The sequence below is a fragment of the Rhinatrema bivittatum genome, chromosome 9 (assembly GCF_901001135.1).
Source record: "Rhinatrema bivittatum chromosome 9, aRhiBiv1.1, whole genome shotgun sequence".
NCBI classification, from domain to species: Eukaryota; Metazoa; Chordata; class Amphibia; order Gymnophiona; family Rhinatrematidae; genus Rhinatrema; species Rhinatrema bivittatum.
In genome coordinates, this window is record NC_042623.1 from 123,237,273 (window position 1) to 123,258,576 (window position 21,304).

The 21,304-nt window shown below is 49.6% G+C and overlaps 1 protein-coding gene across 1 annotated transcript in view; it reads left to right on the forward strand.

The window, feature by feature from the left end:
* LEMD3 (LEM domain containing 3) overlaps positions 1-21,304 on the forward strand; it is a 334,102-nt gene that overhangs the window by 216,110 nt on the left and 96,688 nt on the right. The window contains exon 10 of the mRNA XM_029615649.1: positions 8,513-8,594. Within this exon, the coding sequence (XP_029471509.1) occupies positions 8,513-8,594 (82 nt within the window). The remainder of the gene's footprint in view (positions 1-8,512; positions 8,595-21,304) is intronic.

Genomic DNA, 21,304 nt, shown 5'->3' on the forward strand with positions numbered 1-21,304 from the left:
TCCCCGAGGGGGAATGTGCGCCAGCTACTAACAAGGACGTTCGAGCTGCAGCCCGCGGGGGAAGGAAGCGCCAGGCCCCGCTCCCTCTCAACGCGGGAACGGCGGCCATTTTGTTGCAAGATTCTGATGCCGCGCTTTCTGAGGAGGACACGGATAATCCGTTCCCCACTTCTAGGCCCGTTTTGGACTCTTACTCCGAGTCTAATCCTGGTAGGCAGAGGGGGGGGATCCCCTGGGGGTGACCCCTCAGGATGCCAGGCCTTTCCCCCTGAATTCATAGTCCTGATGCACAGGGCTTTTCTTCAGAGCAGAGACACGACCTTCGGGACCTGGGGACCCTCTCCCCCCAAGATACCATGTCCTACCCCCCTTCTGGGTGGGAACATCCCTCAGGCTCGCCCCCCTTTAGTAGGCGGGGGAGCGGGGACATCTCGTGGTCCTACCGGGACACCATCGATAATACAGACTTCACAGGAAGGACAATCTCAGGACCCTGATGTGGACGACCCCACCTTGGCGGCCCAGGTGGAGGGCGACGACCCTAGGGTCCTCCGCATCTTCCAAGCGGCGGAGTTAGATGGCCTCATTCCCTACATCCTCCAGGAAATGGATATTGATCCCCCTTCGGAACCTGTAGGGCCTGACCCGGCTCTCAAGAAGGGGGACCCCCTCCTAGCAGGACTGCGGCCTCTAGCCAAGTCTTTTCCCACTCATCATAAGATCTTGCAGTTGATCACTCGGGAATGGGATTCCCCGGAGGCCAACCTTAGGGTCGGTAGAGCCATGGAAAAATTGTATCCTGTGCCGGCCGATTTTTTGGAAATTCTCAAAGTTCCCGCCCTAGATTCTGCGGTATCAGCGGTCACAAAGCATACCGCTATTCCTGTCACTGGAGGGACAGCGTTGAAGGATATGCAGGATCAGAAGCTGGAGGTTTACCTCAAGCGTATCTTTGTGGTCTCGTCCTTAGGGATGCGGGTGGCTATCTGCAGTTCCCTCGCTCAGTGAGCAGGTCTTCGGTGGGTTCAGCAGCTTCTCACCTCCCAGTCCTTACCAGACGCTGAGGCTCACCAGGCAGACAGACTGGAAGCCGTGGTTGCCTATGGAGCGGATGCTTTATATGATCTTTTAAGGGTCCTAGCCCGAACCATGGTGGCGGCGGTCTCAGCGCGTCAGCTCCTTTGGCTTCGCAATTGGTCGGCTGATGCCTCTTCCAAGACACGTTTGGGGTCCCTTCCTTTTAAGGGTAGGTATCTTTTTGGTGAAGACTTGGATCAGATCATAAAGTCCCTTAATGAGAACGCGGTGCACAAGTTGCCCGAAGATCGACCCCGTTCGTCAAGATCATATAATTACTCCAGAAACCGTTATCGTAACCAGCGGAGAGTGCGTCCTCAGAGGCAACAGCCACCTCGGGCTCCCTCTTCTCGTTCGCACTCCTGGAATCGGCCCTTTCGTGGGCGCTGCCAGGGTAAAGAAGCGCAGGGTGCTGGTACATCCGCTAAATTTACCCAATGATGCCAGACGGACCCGCGAGATGTTCCCTCGACTGGGGGGTCGCCTTGCTCTCTTCTACGAAGAGTGGGTCCAAATCATGTCGGATCAATGGGTTCTGGATATTCTAAGACGCGGTTACGCTTTGGATTTTGTTTTCGCTCCTCTGGACCGGTTCCTGTTTTCCCCTTGCGGGTCCTTAATCAAACAGGGAGCAGTGCGGCAGACCCTCGATTGTCTCCTTCAATTGGGGGCCATAGTGCCGGTGCCAGCCGCCGAACTGGGCCGGGGGCATTATTCAATCTACTTTGTGGTACCCAAGAAGGAAAGTACTTTTCGTCCTATCCTGGACCTCAAGCAAGTCAACCGGTCCCTCAGAGTCCCTCGTTTCCGAATGGAGACACTCCGTTCAGTGTTAGCAGCAGTTCATCCGGGAGAATTCTTGGCTGCTTTGGATCTCACGGAGGCGTATCTCCACATACCAATTTGTCAAGCTCATCAGCGTTACCTACGCTTCAAAATTTTGGGTCAACACTTCCAATTTAGCGCTCTTCCCTTTGGCCTGGCCACAGCTCCACGGGTTTTCACAAAGATCATGGTGGTAGTGGCGGCAACCTTGCGCAAGGAAGGCATCCTTGTGCATCCTTACCTAGACGATTGGCTCATCCGTGCAAAGTCACGAGCGCAGTGTATCCTCGCAATCGACAGAGTGGTACAACTTCTCCAATCTCTGGGATAGATTGTCAACTTCACCAAGAGCAGCCTGGTCCCGTCCCAGTCGCTGGATTTTCTGGGAGCTCACTTCGACACCAAGAATGCCAGGGTTTTTCTGCATCAGGACAGAGTTCATTCTCTGCGTCAGCAGATTCAAGGATTTATGGCGCTCGAGACGCCCACTGCCTGGGACTACCTGCAGGTACTGGGGACCATGGCCTCGACCATCGATCTGGTTCCTTGGGCATTTGCTCATGTGAGGCCTCTGCAGAGATCCCTACTCTCCCGGTGGCAGCCAGTGTTGGGAGATTTTCAGGCAATCCTTCCGATTCCGAGAGGAACCTTCATCAGTCTCCATTGGTGGCTGGAACTGCAGCACCTAGCTCAGGGGGTGTCGCTGGAGGACCTGGATTGGGTGATTATCACCATGGTCGCCAGCCTCACAGGCTGGGGAGCGGTCTGTCGGGACAGCTCAATCCAGGGTCGACGGATGGAGGAACAGTCGAAGTGGCCCATCAACCGCTTGGAGACCAGGGCGGTCCATCTGGCCTTACAGGGATTCTTCCCCATAGTACGCCATCAAGCAGTCAGGGTGCTATCGGACAACGCGACTACAGTGGCGTACATCAATCGCCAGGGAGGCATGAGAAGTCTGTTGGTCTCTGGAAACCGACAAATTGATGGAGTGAGCAGAGCTTCACCTCCAACGACTAGCAGCCTCGCATATAGCGGGAGTGGACAATGTACAGGCGGACTATCTCAGCCGACAAAACTTGGATCCCGGAGAGTGGGAGTTCTCGCAGCAGGCGATGTGGATAATAGTACGGCGATGGGGGACACCGCACGTAGACTTAATGGCAACTGCCGGAAATGCAAAGGCCGCCCGCTTCTTCAGCCGCAGGCGGGAGCGCGGCGCCGAGGGCATGGACGCGCTGGTTCTGCCCTGGCCGCGCCACTGTCTCCTATATGTTTTCCCACCATGGCCCCTCGTGAGCAAGGTCATCCGCAGGATAGAGGCACACCAAGGGCCGGTGATCCTTGTGGCACCAGAGTGGCCCCAACCACCGTGGTTCGCGGATCTGCGCAATTTGACGGTGGAGGGTCCCCTTCGTCTCGGTCAGCTGCCACGTCTTCTACGCCAGGGACCAATATTTTTCAAGGAGGCAGATCGCTTCTGTCTTGCGGCCTGGCTTTTGAGAGGCGTCAGTTGAGGAGAGCGGTTATCCGGAGCCAGTTATTTCAACGCTACTGAAAGCACGTAAGATGTCCACCTTTGTTACCTATGTCCGTGTCTGGAAGGTCTTTGAGGATTGGTGTGGAGAGAATGACATTCTTCCCATGCAGGCCTCAGTGCCACAAGTCCTTTCCTTCTTACAGGCAGGTTTGGATTTGGGTCTTGCTTACAATTCTCTTTGGGTTCAGATGGTGGCCCTGGGGGCTTTTCTTCGCAGTGGAAATAAGGAGTTTCTGTCCTTGCATCCGGACGTCTCCCGTTTCCTTAAAGGAGTGAAACACTTGAAGCCTCCGATTCGCCCACCTTGTCCGTCGTGGAATCTGAATCTGGTGCTCCGAGCCCTCTGTGGTTCGCCGTTCGAACCTCTAAGCTCGGCTACCATCAAGGACGTCACTCTCAAGACCATTTTTCTCGTGGCAATCAGTTCAGCAAGACGTATTTCCGAGCTGCAGGCCTTATCCTGTCGTGAACCATACCTTCGTTTCATGCCTGAAGGGGTTTCGCTGAGGACGGTTACTTCTTTTCTCCCTAAAGTGGTTTCGGCATTCCACTGCAACCAATCGGTGGAATTACCATCTTTTGCCTCTTCTGAGTCTGGAGACTTGCGTAGACTGGATGTACGGCGGTCTCTGATACGCTATCTGGAGGTGACTAATGATTTTCGGCTCTCCGATCATCTGTTTATCCTCTGGTCCGGACCCTGGAAGGATTGCATGGCTTCCAAACAATCTATAGCGCGGTGGTTGAAGGGAGCGATCATAGCGGCATACCTTGGCGTAGGTAAGTCCCCTCCGCTGGTTGTCAAGGCTCATTCTCTTCGAGCCCAGGCGACATCTTGGGGGGAGAGCTCCTCCATCTCCACTCAGGAGATTTGTAGGGCGGCCACCTGGAAGTCGATCCATACTTTTGCGAGACATTATCGCCTGGACGTCGGTGCTCCGTCGGGCGGTCAGCTTGGAGACAAGGTAATACGAACAGGGCTGTCTGCGGCCCACCCGTGATGGGAAAGCTTTGGTACATCCCACCGTCTGGAATGATCCTGGTATGTATAGGGAAAAGAAAATTATTCCTTACCTGCTAATTTTCGTTCCTGTAATACCATGGATCATTCCAGACATCCTCCCTTGGTTTGGGGGTTTGCTTGTGGGACATCCCTGCCTACCGGTCTTAACAATCTTTTACTCTGTATTTCGAATACTGCGCGTCTTTTTTGTTCACGCACTGCTGTTCGCAAGTTCACTGTTCAGAATTTAGTTGCTGTTCTTTTACACAGCGGTTATTTCAATTCCTTCTTTGATTACTTGATCCCTCTGTTTTTTAGTCTCTCTCTTTTGGGCTTTGTTAGTCTAGTTACTGAGAGCTGTTACAGGGGAGGCGTGGTTATATGGTTCCTCCCCTGGGAATTTTGTGTTCTGACTCCATCTGCTGGACATGGAACATAACCCACCGTCTGGAATGATCCATGGTATTACAGGAACGAAAATTAGCAGGTAAGGAATAATTTTCTTATCATTTATTTTTGCATTAAAAATAAGGCTTGGGGCAGAGACTCTTTTTCAAGAAATACTCAGTAAAAGATGAGATGGTTCTCTTGGCATAGGGGAAAAGATTTTTATCACAAAAGTCATGGGAATGCAAATTAAATATGTAATGTGTAATATAGCAAGACTAGAGTTGCTGCTAAGAGAGAAAGTACTGATGCATCTACAAAAATTATGTATAGGGCTAGATTTTAAAAGGTGCGCGCGGGCATACATGTGCGCGCACTACCCGGTGTGCACACGTGTACGCCGATTTTATAACGTGTGCGCATGTTATAAAATCGGGGGTTGGCGCGCAGAAGGAGGTGCACAATTGTGCACCTTGCACACGCCAAGCCGCGCTGCATTCACCTGTTCCCTCTCACCCCACCTTTCCTTCCCTTCCTCCCCCGCCCTTTCCCCCTACCTTTTTTTGTCTTTTTTTTGTTTCGAAACTTACTTCAGCCCTGGCACAGCAGTACGGAGGCCTCTGGCTACGCTATGGACTGCCCCTTTTTGCAAGCCCCAGGACTTGCACGCGTCCCGGGGCTTCACGTGCATCGCCGGGCCTTTATAAAATAGGCCCAGCGCGCGTAATTCTCTCCTCCCCCCCCCCCCCCCCCCCTGCATAAATCCTCTGAAAATCCGGCCCATATTGTACAGGCTGATAGTTTCGCTCAGGAAAACATTTCAGTTGGGAATAATTAATTTGCCTGAGTGTTTAAAATGCTTGAGTACAAAGGCCACAGTATTCTACGGCTTATGGGGGTATCTTGCAGCGCATAACTTTTGGGAGATAATTTTGCAGGAATTGTCAAACATATTACACATTTGTTTACCCAAGAAAGCTTTGTTATGCTTATTGGGTCTATCTTTGGTAGATGCATGTGATGGTATAGGAAATATGAGATTTGTGATCAAAGGACTAGCAATTGCTAAGAAGTGCATCTTGGTCAAATAGATATCAACAGAAGTGCCCACAAAAGAGTTCTGGTCTGAGGAACTAGTGGAATTGCTTATTCTGGATTGCAAGACATGGTTAATTAAGCCTCAGAAGTCTTCTAAAGCATTTCTGGCAACTGGGGGGTGCTTTTATTACTAGCCTACCAAAAGAAATTCAGAGTAATATTTGCCTTTGAGTGTTCCTTTGTGGGAAGGTGTTAAGTAATGTCAATAATATAGATTCTGAATGAAATATCTGTATGGTTAGTGCCAGGATCCTTTTTATTTTCTTTGTATTATTAAGAAGGTAAACTTTGAGTATGGGTTATTATTGAATCCGATAATATTAACCTATGTGACCAACAATGCTTCATTCCTATAGGGGAAGGGGGGAGGTTGGGTAAGAGCAGGCTGGACAATGGGGTCTGAGAAATAGGTATTTTTTATGTATTAAACTAGGAGGGCTGGTTCTATAAATGAAGTTTGCTGTTTCATATGAAATACCATTAAAAACATTTACACACAAAAAAAATCAAAGCAGAAAAAATTGAGTTACAACTTTATTTTTGCTTAACCGTTATTTATAATATACTGTAATATGTTAATTATTTTGATGTATTGAAACTTTTTTTTCTACATTTTTAATTTGCCTTGGACAGTTTGAAAAGGTGGGGATAAATATTTCATTTGATTAAATATATGTATACATTGGGAGTCTATAGGTTTCCCTACATAGATGACTGACTAATCAAGGATACATCTCTGACAGGATCAAACAAATCTGTTCAAATCTTCCAGATGTTGCAATGGCCAAGGCTCTTCCTCAGCTACTATCTGAGCCAGTGACTAGTCCTGACTTAGATCTAGATTTCTCTCTCTAATAGAGACCCCAGGATATTACAGGGTAGATGGAGTCAGCAGACATCCTTCCCCAATGTCTCCTTGCTGCAACATTTCTTGTCACTTTGATGGCACACCTCCACATGAGGCAAACACAATGGACCTTGAAGTGTCTGGACCTGGGGCCATTCAGCCTTCAAGACTGTCTCTAGCCTCCAAGTTATAGAGGAGCTGAAAGACACTCTGGTTGTCTTATTCCAGTATGACTAAGGAACTTTTTCAAATCTCTCTGCATCAAATTGTACTAATCATGTAGGTGTCTAATCTGGGTTGATGAGCTCACTTAGTGAATCCATACAAAAGACCAGTCTTTAAAATCAGTTCAGTTAGGGAGCGTGCTCTATTTTTTCTTATTTGCCTAGCTAAATGTTAAACTAAGGAGCTGCAGGTTCAGTTCATGGAGAAATCACAACAAAAATCTGTAAAATACTAGAAACGTTATGTTATTGCACATCAGTTACACGACCCACTTGTGTTCATTGCATTGAAAAAGAACATTGTTATAAGTAATACTATAATCTGTTCCTGTAGTGCTACCAAATATAGGCAGTGTTGCCTTCTGTTTCACTTCTCTTCTTTATTTCCATCACTACCTCTCCTTTCTCCTATCTTATTTCTCCACCTCACTCTTTTGCTTTCTCTCTCCTGTTTCATCTGCTATCTTATACTCATAGGCTTCAGCAGCTCCCTTCCTGCTGGTAGTCCACACTGTGTTCATTTCTGACTATAATGACCTGCTGGTTAGCTGCCCAAAACTACTGTGAGGACTGCCATTTGGCCACTACTACCTTGGTTTGAAGGTATATGGAGTAGATAGATCAATTTAGTTAAGAAGTAACACAAGATGGAAAGAAAGATTATTGAAAATTAGTTTTTCATTTTATCGTATTTAATTATGACTTGCCCATTTAGTTACATTAATAGTATGTATATTTTCATGCTTGGTGGATAATTAACTTCAAATCCCATTTTAGTTCTTTTATAAACTCTCCTCCTATCCCAGTCTTCATACATTAGTGACAGTTATATATTTATTTATTTAGTGTATTTATATAGTTATTCTATAACATAACAATCATGATGGTTTCCAAATGGTGTATATAAAAAAAATAACTAAAATCATTAGTACATAAATAATTCTCACAAAGGTTAAGAACAATCAAGTAAAAACATAGACATCAGGGAAGTCTTGTCTGGTACTAACACTCAGTATCACTATTTGGCAGAGGCGGATTGGCCTATCGGGATCGGGCATCCCCCGATGGGCCGGTCGCTCTAGTCACGCGGTCTGCCGAGCGCAGCAGTGACAGAGCTGCACTCAGTAGACCATGTGGTATCTCCTGGGCAGCGAATCCCCAGGCCGGTCGTCCTCGGGAATCCGCCCCTGCTATGGTTGCTGCAGTAATAGCAACCACTATTCCTTCCTCCCTCTATCTGTCTTGAGCATGTCATTCAGATGTCATGCTCAAGGACTGCTATCGCCATAAGACAGGAAACATGAACTTGAGCTTTCTGCAGTACTCTTATTATGGCCTGAGTCATGCAGCCACCCCAGGCAAATATTTAATAGTTACTTAAAAAAAACAGGTAAAAAAATTAGGTTGGTCTGTTTATTGCATAAAAACACTAAAACACATGTAAATTTAAATGGAAAATCTAAGACTCATTTACAACAAGATACTGAATTGACTTGCTTCTTGATTTGTAGCTTTTCATCTCGATCGAAGAAATTCACCGCCAAACAGCTTGACACCATGTCTAAAGATTCGCAATATGTTTGATCCTGTTATGTAAGTAACTTAGAATTCAAATAGTAGTATTGGGCCTAGAGAAAATTGGGTTCTTTGTAGGTATAATTGCTTTTTTATCATGGTATCAAACCAAACTTAAACAAAAAGGTATGATTTTTTTTTGTTCTTGAACCTAAACCATTTTAAAATTTGTGTTGAACTGAAAGAACCAGAAAAAAATGTACTAGTTCAGAATAAACTGAGGTATATTCACTGGCTTAAAAACCAAAGTAAATCAGTGTGCATATAAAACTAGTATCTGGGAGAATTTACTTTTTGGGTTTACAGAGCACAACATAAGCATTTCAAATTTTGAGTGCATTAAATTTATTTTTTGTTTCATGCTTGCTTCATAATACTTATGGCTGTCACCGTCTGTGGGCTGAGTTTCAATCAAAGGACTTGGAATTCTGAGTGGCGCTGGGGAGGTGGTCTTCTGTATGCCACATTTCCTTTGCTTGCCAGACAGACAGGGATTCAGCGCTAGGCTTTTCCCTCTTCATTCACTGTTGCTGAGGGAATCTTGGTTAGTTTCTTTTCCTCAGCTTAGTAATATGCTAAATTCAGTGGGTCGCCATGTCTGATCTGAAGTCAGTCTGAGAGGAAAGGAGGAGGCAGTTTCTCCCATCAGTGCTCAGTCCATCTCTGAAGTGGGGTGTGGGGTGAGGCCTGAAAAGGAAAAGGCGGGAGGAGTCCCAATGCAAGGATACAGCAGTGCGGGCAGCTGGAATCGCCACAGACAGCATGTGGAGGTGGAAGGCAGAACAAGTCTGCGCCCATGATGACCTGTCCCCAGATAGGATGGGAGACGGGTGTGTGTCCGATAAGCCATGCCATTTCTCCGCTTGATTCAAGCTCCCTGAAGCAGATGTTCGTGGCCTACACTTGAGACAAAGGTCCCAGGAGGAACGCTGTAATTGAACCCCAGCAGTTCTCTCTGCTGAGATGATTGACACACGGGCGACCCTCAGACAGGTGTAGCCCCAGAAGGTGCAATATGTTTTATCCTGTTATGATTTGCAGGATCGGAAGTGTATTCTGCAAATCACACTAATTCTCATAGGTAGCTTGTTGGACACACGAGCTGAATGATCCTCCAGTAAGAGTCACAGGTCATCTATTTCTTGGGCACATCGCTCCGTGTACTTCTCTCTTGTATGAGAGCGTGAGTGAATTAGAGATCTGAGGCAGGCTAGGATCCCAGGCTGCCTCCATTGCGGACGGGAGAATACAGGATGCTCGGTAATGGGCAACGGAAGTCGGGAAGAAAGGGGGGAGGGGAAATCTCCTCCCCACCAAGAGCCATGGAAGGGTCTAGGCACTCGGCCCGGGAGCCTCACCCTCTCCCTCTCCCTCTGCTGTTGATAGAAGCTCATTGAGGCAGAAAAGGCAGTTCTCTTGCCAGCCTGGCCGCTGACACGTATAGCACCTGGACTCTTTATCACTCCAGCTAGGTCAGGTCACATGAGTCTTCAAACCTCCGCTTTCCCTCTCTCCCGGCTGGAAGTTGGACGGCGCTAGGTACCCAGAACTCAGAGACCAGACTACTCTGTGCCCTGCATGATGGGACAGAGGGTCTGCCTGTCATTTTCCCCAGCCTGGCACGTCGATCCTTCTGGAGAGCTGGGCATCCATCCACGCCTACGTCCCTCTTTCTCAAAGGACAAACAGGATGGTTCTCCTAGGATAAGCAAGATGGTGGTTCTCACATGTGGGTGACATTGGAATGGAGCCCTGCACGAAAACATTGTCAGTTTTTAGAAGCTTTGACCACACTGAGCATGCCCAGCATGCCTCTATCCGCATGCAAGGTCCCCCTTCAGTCTCCTCGTTTCCGTAGTGCAGTTGTCTCCCGGTTCATGGAGCTCCTCTATTTTCTTATTTCTCAACAGTATCGGGTCTTTTTCCTGGTTTTTTCCTCGTCTGGTACCTCTTTGCAGTCTGTGCCTCCTCGATGTGGTAGGTGGTTATTGCCTTTTTCAATTTTGCAGTTGTTTCCAGTCTCCTCGCCTCACAGTGACAGCCGTCAATGACCGCACGCCATGTGTTTTTTCATGGTGTCGACCAGTTTTCGTCAGTGCCCCCAGTGCCTGTGGGCCATGTCTATCACGTATCCACATGAGATTTGCATCCTCTGCCTGGGGGCCTCGCATGACGTTTGTGGGTGTCATCTGTGTGACCAGATGACTTTTCGGTTCTTCAAAGTCTATTTCTTCCATTCCTACATTGGAACCCTCGATGCCGAGAGGTCGGGGGAGCCTCTCAATATGCTTCCTCATGCCATTCCTCTCACTAGCTCTTCAAAGGATCACGGGAACAGTGACAGATCCTCGATTTCACTGCTCCTCCCGGACATCAGGGTTCTCCGCTTCCTCAGCACCAGGGAAAGACCGGGCCGAGCACCATGGGAGATCCCGCAAACATCACCACTGGTCGCCGTTGGCATATGGCTCCAGTTCCGGTGTGTATCGGCGGCTGCCATAACGTCACAAAAGCAACACTGGCCATCGGAGACCCCATCCTCCGGCAGTCCCAGGTGTTCCTCACGGATATCTGTGCCGGGCATTGTGCCACCTCGGAGACCTGAGGAAGACCTGGTGATGCCTTACCCTCTCCCTCAGTCCTGGCCACACCGGACTTTCAGGAGGAGCTGGACTGCAGGGTGCAGTCCTCAGTACTCAAGGCCCTTCAGAGCATTGAGCTGCCAGTGTCACTGGTGCCCAAGCCTCCGCCTTCAATTTTAGCACCTCTGCTGAAGCTTCTGGACGTCCTTTTAGGCGCCCTACTGACATAACCGGTGCCAGAGGGGCCTTCAGTTCCCTAATGCCCTCCAACGGAATGATCCTGATCATCAGGTCTTCCAAGGAGGAAGATACGGCCGGTACTGTGTCCCAAGACCACGGTTTCCCAAGCCCCTGCTAGGTCCTTCCGGCCTCCCAGGGCCTCCGGTCCTCTCGATGCCAGGAGAACTGTCAATTCCCACAGTACCCTCGAAGCCTCCAAAGCCATCTGAACCCAGGGCTAATGCACCTCAAGGGCCTCGCCCGCATCACGCTGGCCCTAGTGAGGAAGAATAGCCTTGCAGCCCTTGGGAAGATGATTCAATGGAGTTGTCCTCTGAGTATTCGGATGACCCCTTCTCAGAGCTCTCCCTGCCGGAGGAACAGCACCGGTTCTCCCCCCCCTCCCCCCCCCCCTCCTGAGGATCTGTCCTTTGCAGGGTTTGTCAGGACCATGGCTGAAGCCATTCTCTTTCAGTTGCTCACGGAGCAACTGAAAGATGCTGGAAGTACTCCAGTTTGTCAACACTCCTAAGGAGATCGTGGCAGTTCCCATCCACGGCATCTTTAAGGACCTCCTCCTACGATGTGGAAGCACCCTATTTCTATCTCCCCTGTCAACAGAAAGGCTGATGCCACCTATTTGGTCAGCAAGCCATGGTATTTGAGAAGCGACACCTCCCCCCACCAGTCGGTGGTCGTGGATTCCACCCTGAAGAAGACCTGGCACTCCCACACACATGGCTCTGGCCCCCCCGCCACCCCGAGGCAAGAGCATAGGGAGCTTTATGCTTTGGGCAGGAAGGTCTTCCAGGGTGCTATGCTGGTCGCTCGTATTGCTGCCTACCAGCTATACATGACACAGTACAATCAGAACATCTAGAAATAGGTCCAGGACCTCGTAGAGGACTTGCCTCAACAGCAACAAGAGGCAATCAGGGCCATCATCCTACTGGGTCTAGAACCTGGCAAGCATGAGGTGCATTCCACCTATGATGTCTTTTGAGACAGCAGCCCACGTGGCCGCAGTGGGCATTGGCACCCGGAGAATGGCCTGGCTCACAGCTTCTGACCTCTGACCCGAGATGCAGGAAAGGCTACCTGACCTCCCCTGAACAGATGAAGACCTCTTTGGGGATAAGGTCTGGGATGCGGTAGCACAATTGAAGGACCACCATGACACCCTTCAACAGTTTTCTGCCAGCGCCTCAGATGCCCCGACTTCGGCCAGGAAATCCTCCAGACCAGGAATCCCGGAAGTCCTTTTACAGGCAGAGGAAGTATTATCCTCCAGGCTTGTCCGCCACTCTTCGGCTCCAGGGGCTGCCCTCACCAGCAGTGAGCACCCAGACCCCAGCCAGTGCCCCAGCAAGCCCCCGTCTATGGGCTTTTGACTGATGGTGAGGGAGAGAAAGTCAGTCGACGTACCCTTGACGTCAGATCCCTCAGTAGGAGGCAGGCTCCTCTGCTTCGCCCATCGCTGGGAGGATGTTACATCAGCCCGTTGTGTCCTTGCCATCATCTGTTATGAGTATTATCTGAACTTCAGTTGGCTCCCAGAGGCCTCTCCCCCATATCCATTGTGGGGTTTGTCCGCTCAGCAGGTCATACTTCAAACAGACCTCTATGTCCTTCTTGTAGTAGGTGCGGTAGAGCCGGTCCCTCACCCCCAGCAGGACTGAAGGTTCTATTTGAGGTACTTCCTCATTCCAAAAAAGAATGGTGGCTTTTGTGCCCCATCCTTGACCTCAGAGCGTTGAACATGTTTCTCACAAGAGAAAAGTTAAAGATGGAGTCTCTGGGCATGCTGATTCCCCTCCTTAGAAGAAGATACCACAGGAAGTATTTCCACTTTGTGATCGGGTATGCCCATTACCAGTACAGAGTGCTGCTTTCAGGTTGGGCTCAGCCTCCCACATCTTCACCAAATGCCTGGTGGTGGCGGCGGCCTATCTCAGACATCAGGCGATGCATGTTTTCCCATATCTAGACTGGTCAAGAGCGATTCCCATGCAGGGGCCTTGAGCTCTCTAGCCCTGACAGTGCAGAAGCTATAAGCCTTGGGTTTATCAACTACCCCAGTCTCACCTCTGCCTATCTCCTGATTTGTACTTCATAGGGACCAGGCTGGACACTGTGCAAGCAAAGGCATTTCTGCCCCGGGATCGGGCTCTCACCCTCACCTCACTGGCAGCCTTTGTCCGCAACAACCGGCAGGTATCTGCCCGCCTTTTGCTTCATCTGCTAGGCCACATGGTAGCTTCAGTCCATGTCACCCCTCTCGCCCACCTGTGCATGTGGAAGGCTCAAAGGACCTTGCGATCACAGTGGCGACAGGCCTCCCAGGATCTCGAGACTCGTGTCGCAGTCACAGAACCTTTGCTGGTGTCTGTCCTGGTGGGAAGACCTCCAACTTGGAGAGGGGCTTCCTTTCCAAACTGCTCCGCCTCAGGTGATCCTCACCTGGGGAGCCCATGTGGACTGCATCCACATGCAGGGTCTCTGGACCGCCTCCGAAGCCCACTGTCAAATAAACTTCCTAGAGCTTCAGGCAATCCATTATGCCTTGTATGCATTCAGAGACCAGTTGTCACACAAGGAAGTCCTGATCCAGATGGACAAGGAAGTAATGATGTGGTATATCAACCAGCAGGGTGGCATGGGCTTGTTCCTCCTCTGTCACAAGGCTGTGCAAGTGTGGACCTGGGCCCTGTCACAGGGGATGTCTCTGGGACATCTGAACGTGCTGGTGGACCACTTAAGTTGCTCCTTCCAACCACCTGAGTGGTCCCTCAAACCGGAGGTAGCAACCAAGCTATTTTGCCGGTAGGGTATGCCGGATGTGGACCTTTTTGCCTCCCCACACAACTACAAGGTGAGCAGGTTCTGCTCCCTGTGGTCGGGTGGCGGACATCTGGCCTGCAATGCCTTCTCCCTCCACTTGGGGAGGGAGAAGGCATTGCATATCCTCCTCTACTGTGTCTCCTTGAAGACACTGCTGAAGCTTCAATAGAACAAGAGGGACATGATCCTTGTGGCGCTCTTTTGGCCCTGACAGGTTTGGTTCCCACTTCTACAGGCAACGTCTGTGGCTTATTTGTGTAATTGGTAGACCAGAGTTCTACCATGTTAATCATGCTCATTTCATAATTTTCCTCTGTTGGTATTGGAAATTTACAATTACCATTTGTTGAATTTTGTGGTTTTTATTTGAGCTTCAGTATTTGTTTTCCTACAGGCCGATACAGTAAAGTCCGCGGGAGAGCGGGCACTGGCCACTCGCCGGTGCGCGCAATTCAGTATTTAAATTAGGCCCAGCGGTAAAAACGGGCAAAAGGTGCTAGGGACACTAGTGCGTCCCTAGCACCTCCTTTTTGACAGGAGCGGCGGCTGTCAGCGGGTTTGACAGCCAACGCTCAATTTTGCCGGCGTCTGTTCTCGAGCCCGCTGACAGCCACGGGCTCGGAAACCGGACGCCGGCCAAATTGAGCGTCCGGTTTTCGGCCAGCCAGCCACGGGCTGAATTCACTTTTTTTTTATTAAACTTTTTTTTACTCTTCGGGACCTCAGACTTAATATCGCTATGATATTAAGTCAGAGGCTGCTTTTCTGTGCACTTTCCCGGTGCCGGAAGAAATTAGCGCCTACCTTTGGGTCGGCGCTAATTTCTGAAAATAAAATGTGCGGCTTGGCTGCACATTTTACTTTCTGTATCCCGCGCGCATACCTAATAGGGCGATCAACATGCATTTGCATGTTGAGGGCGCTATTAGGTGCCGCGGGTTGGACGCGCGTTTTCCTCCACTTACTGAATAAGGAGTAAGGGAAATCACGCGTCCAAGAGCAGGCTAACAGAGTGCACTGTACTGTATCGGCCTGCTAGTATGTAGCCAGATGGACTCAGGACCAATGGGTTATGTGCTCCCCTACTAGCAGATGGAGATGTAGTCAGGTTTCAAAGCTGACATCACCCTAGATATACCCCTGCAGTGACCTCAACTATTCAGTATCTCTCCATCTTGTAGCAGATGTGGATTGTGCCTTCCCTATAGGAACACAGTACTCTTTAGAAGAGGAAATTTTACCTTTAAATTAGAAAAAGATCGAGCCCCGTTCTCCTGCTGTGATACCTAATGGTCCAACCCCCAGTTAGAATTCCTGAGGTGATTTTCCAGATCCCGCAGAGGTGTGTCTTGGTCCGGTAGCCGTTTCCCAATGTGGACTTTGCTGCTGAAACAGCTGAAAGGCATCGGGTGCATGAAGCTGAGCATGGCGGTTGACAGTCTATGCCTTCCCCCCCACAGCCGGAGACTGTCTTTGTACTCGGCCAGTAAGTGCTGAGCCCATGTAAGTAAAGAAGAACGCCTCAGATTCAAAGACATGGAAGGGCTTTGGTAAGTCTTTCGTCCAGTCTCCTTGCTTGGCGAGCCATACCGTCAACGTTCCTGATCCCGTTAGGGAAACAGAAGAGGGTTTCCGAGCAGGTTGAGCAGCCCCCTGATGAGCTAGGCCCTGCTTCAGACTCTGTGGCACTCCATGTGGCAGGCCACATGGCGCCATCTTCTGCACGGTTTGGTGCAGCTCCATTTTCCCCCATTGACCATTAGTACGCGAGGTGCAGGCCAGCCCTGTTGTGCGTCTAACCGCACGCATAAGTACACTCATACATTCGTGCACAACAGGACGATTATACTTACGCACATCGGGCAGATTTGGATGCGCTTGAGCTCAGGCACTAACTGGCTGAATGCACAAGCTACAGTTAACTATGGCTCCGGCAACAAAGAAGCAGAAGAGACATGCCCTTTGTGCTGCCTGCCATATTAGGGCTGCACAGTCCAACCTAGAATCCTTCCTGTCAGCACTGTGAGGAAGTCCAGGCAGGGCTGGACTCTCAGAACTTCTCCAAGCCCAGCTCTTCCCAGTCCTTGGACAGGTCAGCCATGACCTTATCTGGTAGCACCCCAGATCTGAGCAATCCCAGGGCTGCATTCTCTCCGGGAGAGTGCAGTTCAGTGACCCCCACCCCAGTTCCTCCTGGGCTAGCTATGAACCTGGTGACTTTTTCTTGGGTGGAATTCTTTCAGGGCCTTCAAGCCTTTGTTCAGGTGCAGTCAGCTGCTGCCCCTGCCTTGTCTGAGCCATAGCTGGGAAGGCCTCATCCTCCCACCCTATCAGCATTTCTTGGGACTTGCCTCACTTCACCAAGGGTATCCCTGACAGGGTCCCAGACACCAAGGACAAAGATGGGGATGCAGACTCATTTGAGGACAGGGAAATTCCTCCAGGCCTGGAGCTATACCGGGCCATGCTATGGTTTTTCCACAGAGATGAATTGCCAGCCCTGGTCTCCCAGACCCTGAAGACTCTGTGAGTTCCTGACACGGACCTTGTGTCGGAACCAAAGAGGAATCCCATCCTGGTGAAAATACAGAAAGCTTCTTGCTATTTCCTTAAGCTGGAAGCCCACCCAGAAGTTGACTGGCCTGGGGTGGGACACTCCAGAAGCCAGTGTCGGGCCTTGGAGGCCTTGTACCCTCTGGACCCGGCGGCCAAAGAACATCTGCGTTTCCTGAAAGTGGATGCCCTGGTCTGCGCTGTCTCGAAGCGAGCAACTATCCCAGTAGGGGGAGGAGAGGCCTTGAAGGGTGCACACGATAAGCGGTTGGAGTTCATCCTTAAGCACGCCTTTGACGCAACAGATAATGACACTGCAGATTGCTTCCTGATGTGCCCTGGTGGCTCATTTGTGTCGTCTTCTCAAGAGAGAGAGAGAGACTGATAGCTCGGGCGCATCCCAGAGAGACGATGGAGCCTGCCGTGGCCTTTCTAGCGGTTGCAAGCTCCTCCTTTCAGAGGAGTAGCCTCAGTGGTGGCAGCTAGAAGACAGCTGTAGCTGTGAAATTGGTTAGCGGATGCGACATCTAAGGAAAACCTCACAAAGATGCCCTTTAAGGGATCCCTTCTATTCAGAAGCGAATTAGAAAAGCTAGCCAGTAAGTGGGGTGAATCTCCAGTGCCTCTGCTACCGGAAGATAAAAAAAAAGAGGTCGCAGCGCCCCTCATCCATGAGGGGTCAGGCCAGGTGCTTCCGGCCCTAAAGAAACTCGTCATTTCAGACAGCTTGGCCCTCGGGAAGGTCTCAGTCCTTTCGGAGCTGACAACCAAAAGAAGGAACTAGTTCGGGCTCAGGTTCGACCCAAACATACCAATGAAGTTTGGCCAAACCATCCACGCGACGAGGAGATAGGGGGCTGACTATCCCTCTTCTATCAGAGGTGGGTTGAGATTGCGTCTGACAAATGGGTACTGGACATCATACAAGAAGGATATGCTTTAGAATTTTGCAGCATCCCTTGGGACATGTTTATATCACCTTGCCACTCCCAGCACAAAAAACTGGCAGTGAAATCCACGTTGATAAGGCTGCTTGGTTTGAGGGCTATAACCCCGGTACCTAAACCCCAGGAAAATGCGGGGCGTTATTCCATCTATTTCATCATACCCAAGAAGGAGGATTCATTTTGCCCCATCCTGGATCTCAAGAGCATCAGTCATCATCTGCGGGTAATTCACGTCCGCATGGAAACTCTTTGCTCCGTCATAATGGCTGTACAACCGGGAGAGTTCTTAACATCCCTGGATCTGTCTGAGGCCTGCCTCCATATCCTAATCCATCAAGACCAGCAGTGTTTCCTACACTTTGTGGTACTGGGCCGCCATTATCTGTTTCGGGCGTTGCCTTTTGGCCTAACAACCACCCTCAGAACATTCTCCAAAATTATGGTGGTTGTAGCGGCGGCACTGAGGAAAGAAGGGATCTTGGTTCACTCTTACTTAGATGACTGGCTGATTGGGGGAAGTCATTGGAAGAGAGCCTCCAGGTGACCAGCAGGGTCAGGTCCCTGTTTCAAAATTTGGTTGGGTTGTGAACATGGACAAAGAGCAGTCTCAAACCCTCCCAGTCCTTAGAGTACCTGGGAGTCCGGTTCGACACCAAGCAGGACAAGGTCTTCCTCCCTCCCTCCCTCCCTCCCTCAAGAATAAGGAAACTGATGTGCCAGGTGTGTCAGTTGATGAACCCAATGCGCCCCAGGTGTGGAGCTATCTCCAGGTTCTCGGCCTGACTGTCAACCCTGGTGGTAGTACCATGGGCGAAGGCACACATGCGGACACTTCAATGTTCCCTACTGTCACATTGGAACCCACTGTCTCAAACTCTATTCGGCTCCACCTACCGATGGAAGTATGTTCTCTGCTCCAGTGGTGGCTACAGGAAGTGCATCTAAGCAAGGGTGTAAGCCTGTCCTCACCAAATTGACAACCCAGTGGAGATGGACCAAGGAAGAGGCACTCTGGAACATAAACCGCCTGTAAGTCCGAGGTGTCGGATTAACGCGCCTGCAATTCAGCCACAGGCTCCAGGGACAAGCAGTCTGCGTGATGTTGGACAACACAACAGTGGTAGCCTACATCAACCGCCAGGGAGGAACCAAAAGCCACCAAATGTCTCTGGAGATAGATCCCCTTATGGAATGGGTGGAGTTAAATCTACAAGGGATCTTGGCCTCCCACATCATGGGAAAAGACAAAGTCAGAGCAGATTTTCTCAGCAGGGAGTGTCTGGATCCAGGGGAATGGGTGTTGTCGACCAGAGCCTTCCAGCTTCTAGTAGATCTGTGGGGCCTCCCATCCATTGACCTACTAGCCACATCTCACAATGCGAAGGTCCCCTGATTCTTCAGTCACAGAAGAGATCAGCGCTCCCAAGGGATTGATGCCCTTGTCTGGACCTGGCCAGAGGAGGACTTAACTGTATGCCTTCCCTCCGTGGCCTCTGCTGGACAAGATCATTCACAAAATTAATCCTTCTGGTGGCCCCGGATTGGCCCAGTTGCCCATGGTATGCAGACAATTGGAGGCTTCTGGTGGAGACCCCCCTAGGCCTCCCCCGCACAGGGACCTTCTCCAACAAGGTCCGATCCTTCACGGGGACCCAACTCAGTTTTGTCTTACATTCTGGCCCTTGAGAGGGCTTGCCTGACGAAGCGTGGATATTCGGCGGCTGTAATCGCCACCTTGCTCAGCGCATGTTTGTTCTCGACGACCCTGGCGTACATGCGGATTTGGAGAATATTTGAGGCCTGATGCAAGGAATGCGGGATGTCCCCTTGGACGACCAAAATCCCCACGATTCTGGAATTCTTACGGGATGGCCTGAACAAAGGACTGTCCCTCAACTCCTTGAAGGTCCATGTGGCAGCGCTCTCTTGTTTTAGAGGCAAGGTGAACGGAGCCCGCCTGTCGACACATCCGGACTTGGCCCGTTTCCAAAAAGGAGTTAAATACCTCCGACCACCCTTAAAGTGGCCAGTCTCGGGTCACCTGAACCAGTCCTAGATAGATGCAAGGACCCAGAAAGCTACCGCCTCCTACTCCGCTTAAATGTCAATAGGCTGTTAATATGGTATCTAGAATGTATAGAACCGATGCGCAAGACAGACTGCTTGTTTGTTCTTCATGGTGGAAGGAAACAAGGCGAAGCAGCTTTGCGAGCTACTATAGCTCTCTGGATCAAGGAAATGATCACGGGAGCTTATGTAGAGGCAGGGAAGCCTTTACCCCTTCAGGTTAAAATTCCACTAGGACCCAGGCAGTATCCTGGGCAGAAGCTAAGCTACTGTCTCCTGTCAACATTAGCCGAGCAGCAACGTGGTCTTCCTTGCACACCACCTCCAGTTTCTATTGCCTGGATGTCCAAGCCCGAGAAGGCGCAGCCTTTGCGAGGGTGGGTCTAACTGGACCATGGAATAGCTTTCGTACATCCCATTGGTCCTGAGTCCATCTGGCTACACACTAAGAAATGGAGAAATGACTTACCTGATTATTTTGTTTTCCTTACTGTAGACAGATGGACTCAGCATACCACCCATAGCTGCCCATGAACAATGGCAAGGAATCTCACATGAATCTTGATTCCAAAGAGGTTACGGGTAAGCCGCCACCCTGTCCCTAGATCTGGGCATCTATAATATTGCTGGGATTGAGCACCAGTTTTAATCAAGCTTTTAATCAAGTTATTAAGTTCTATTCAAGTTTTTCACTAGTATGTCCACAATGGCTTTTGAAGAAAATACTGATTGACTGAGGTCACTGCAGGGGTATATCTAGGGTGACATCAGCTTTGAAACCTGACTCCTTCTCCATCTGCTAGCAGGTGAACACATAACCCATTGGTCCTGAGTCCATCTGCTACACTAAGGAAAATGAAATTATCAGGTAAGTAATTTCTCCAGTTTTGATAAGTGGTACACAGAAAAATGTTTGAAGTAGCACAAATTTGAAAATTGTGAGCCATAGCAGCCAGTCAGTGCATCATACTTAGCTACTAACCATTTGTACAGCTTTCTTAAGCAGACTAGATTTATTATTTAAAATAAAAATTGTAACCTGCTCTAGCCACAGTTCTAGGCAATATGGTTTTTATCTGGTGTCATTTATTTATTTAAAAGTATTTATATCCCACCCCTCTCAGGTTCGGGGCGGGTTACAATGTAACATACATAATATTTAAAATAAACACAGAATAAATAATAAAACACAAAACATCCATTAAATAGTATAAAACGTGGATATAACTTGAAAGCATAAAATAAGAGAGGAACTAAAAAATAAGAATAGTTCATGTGTCAAGTTTTGCATAGATCAGGAAAGGCTTGAATAAAGAGATAGTGTTTGGCTTTCTTGAACAGATTTTTATCTGGAATTAAATTAATTTCTGATGGAATTGAGTTCCAAAGTATGGTCCAGCTATTGAGAATGCACACTCTGGTGGAAAATAGTCTGGTAGTTTTTGGCAATGGGACTTGAAGTAGGAGTTTGTTTTTGGAGCGGAGATTCCTGCATGGGGTGTAAATATGGAGTGAAGCA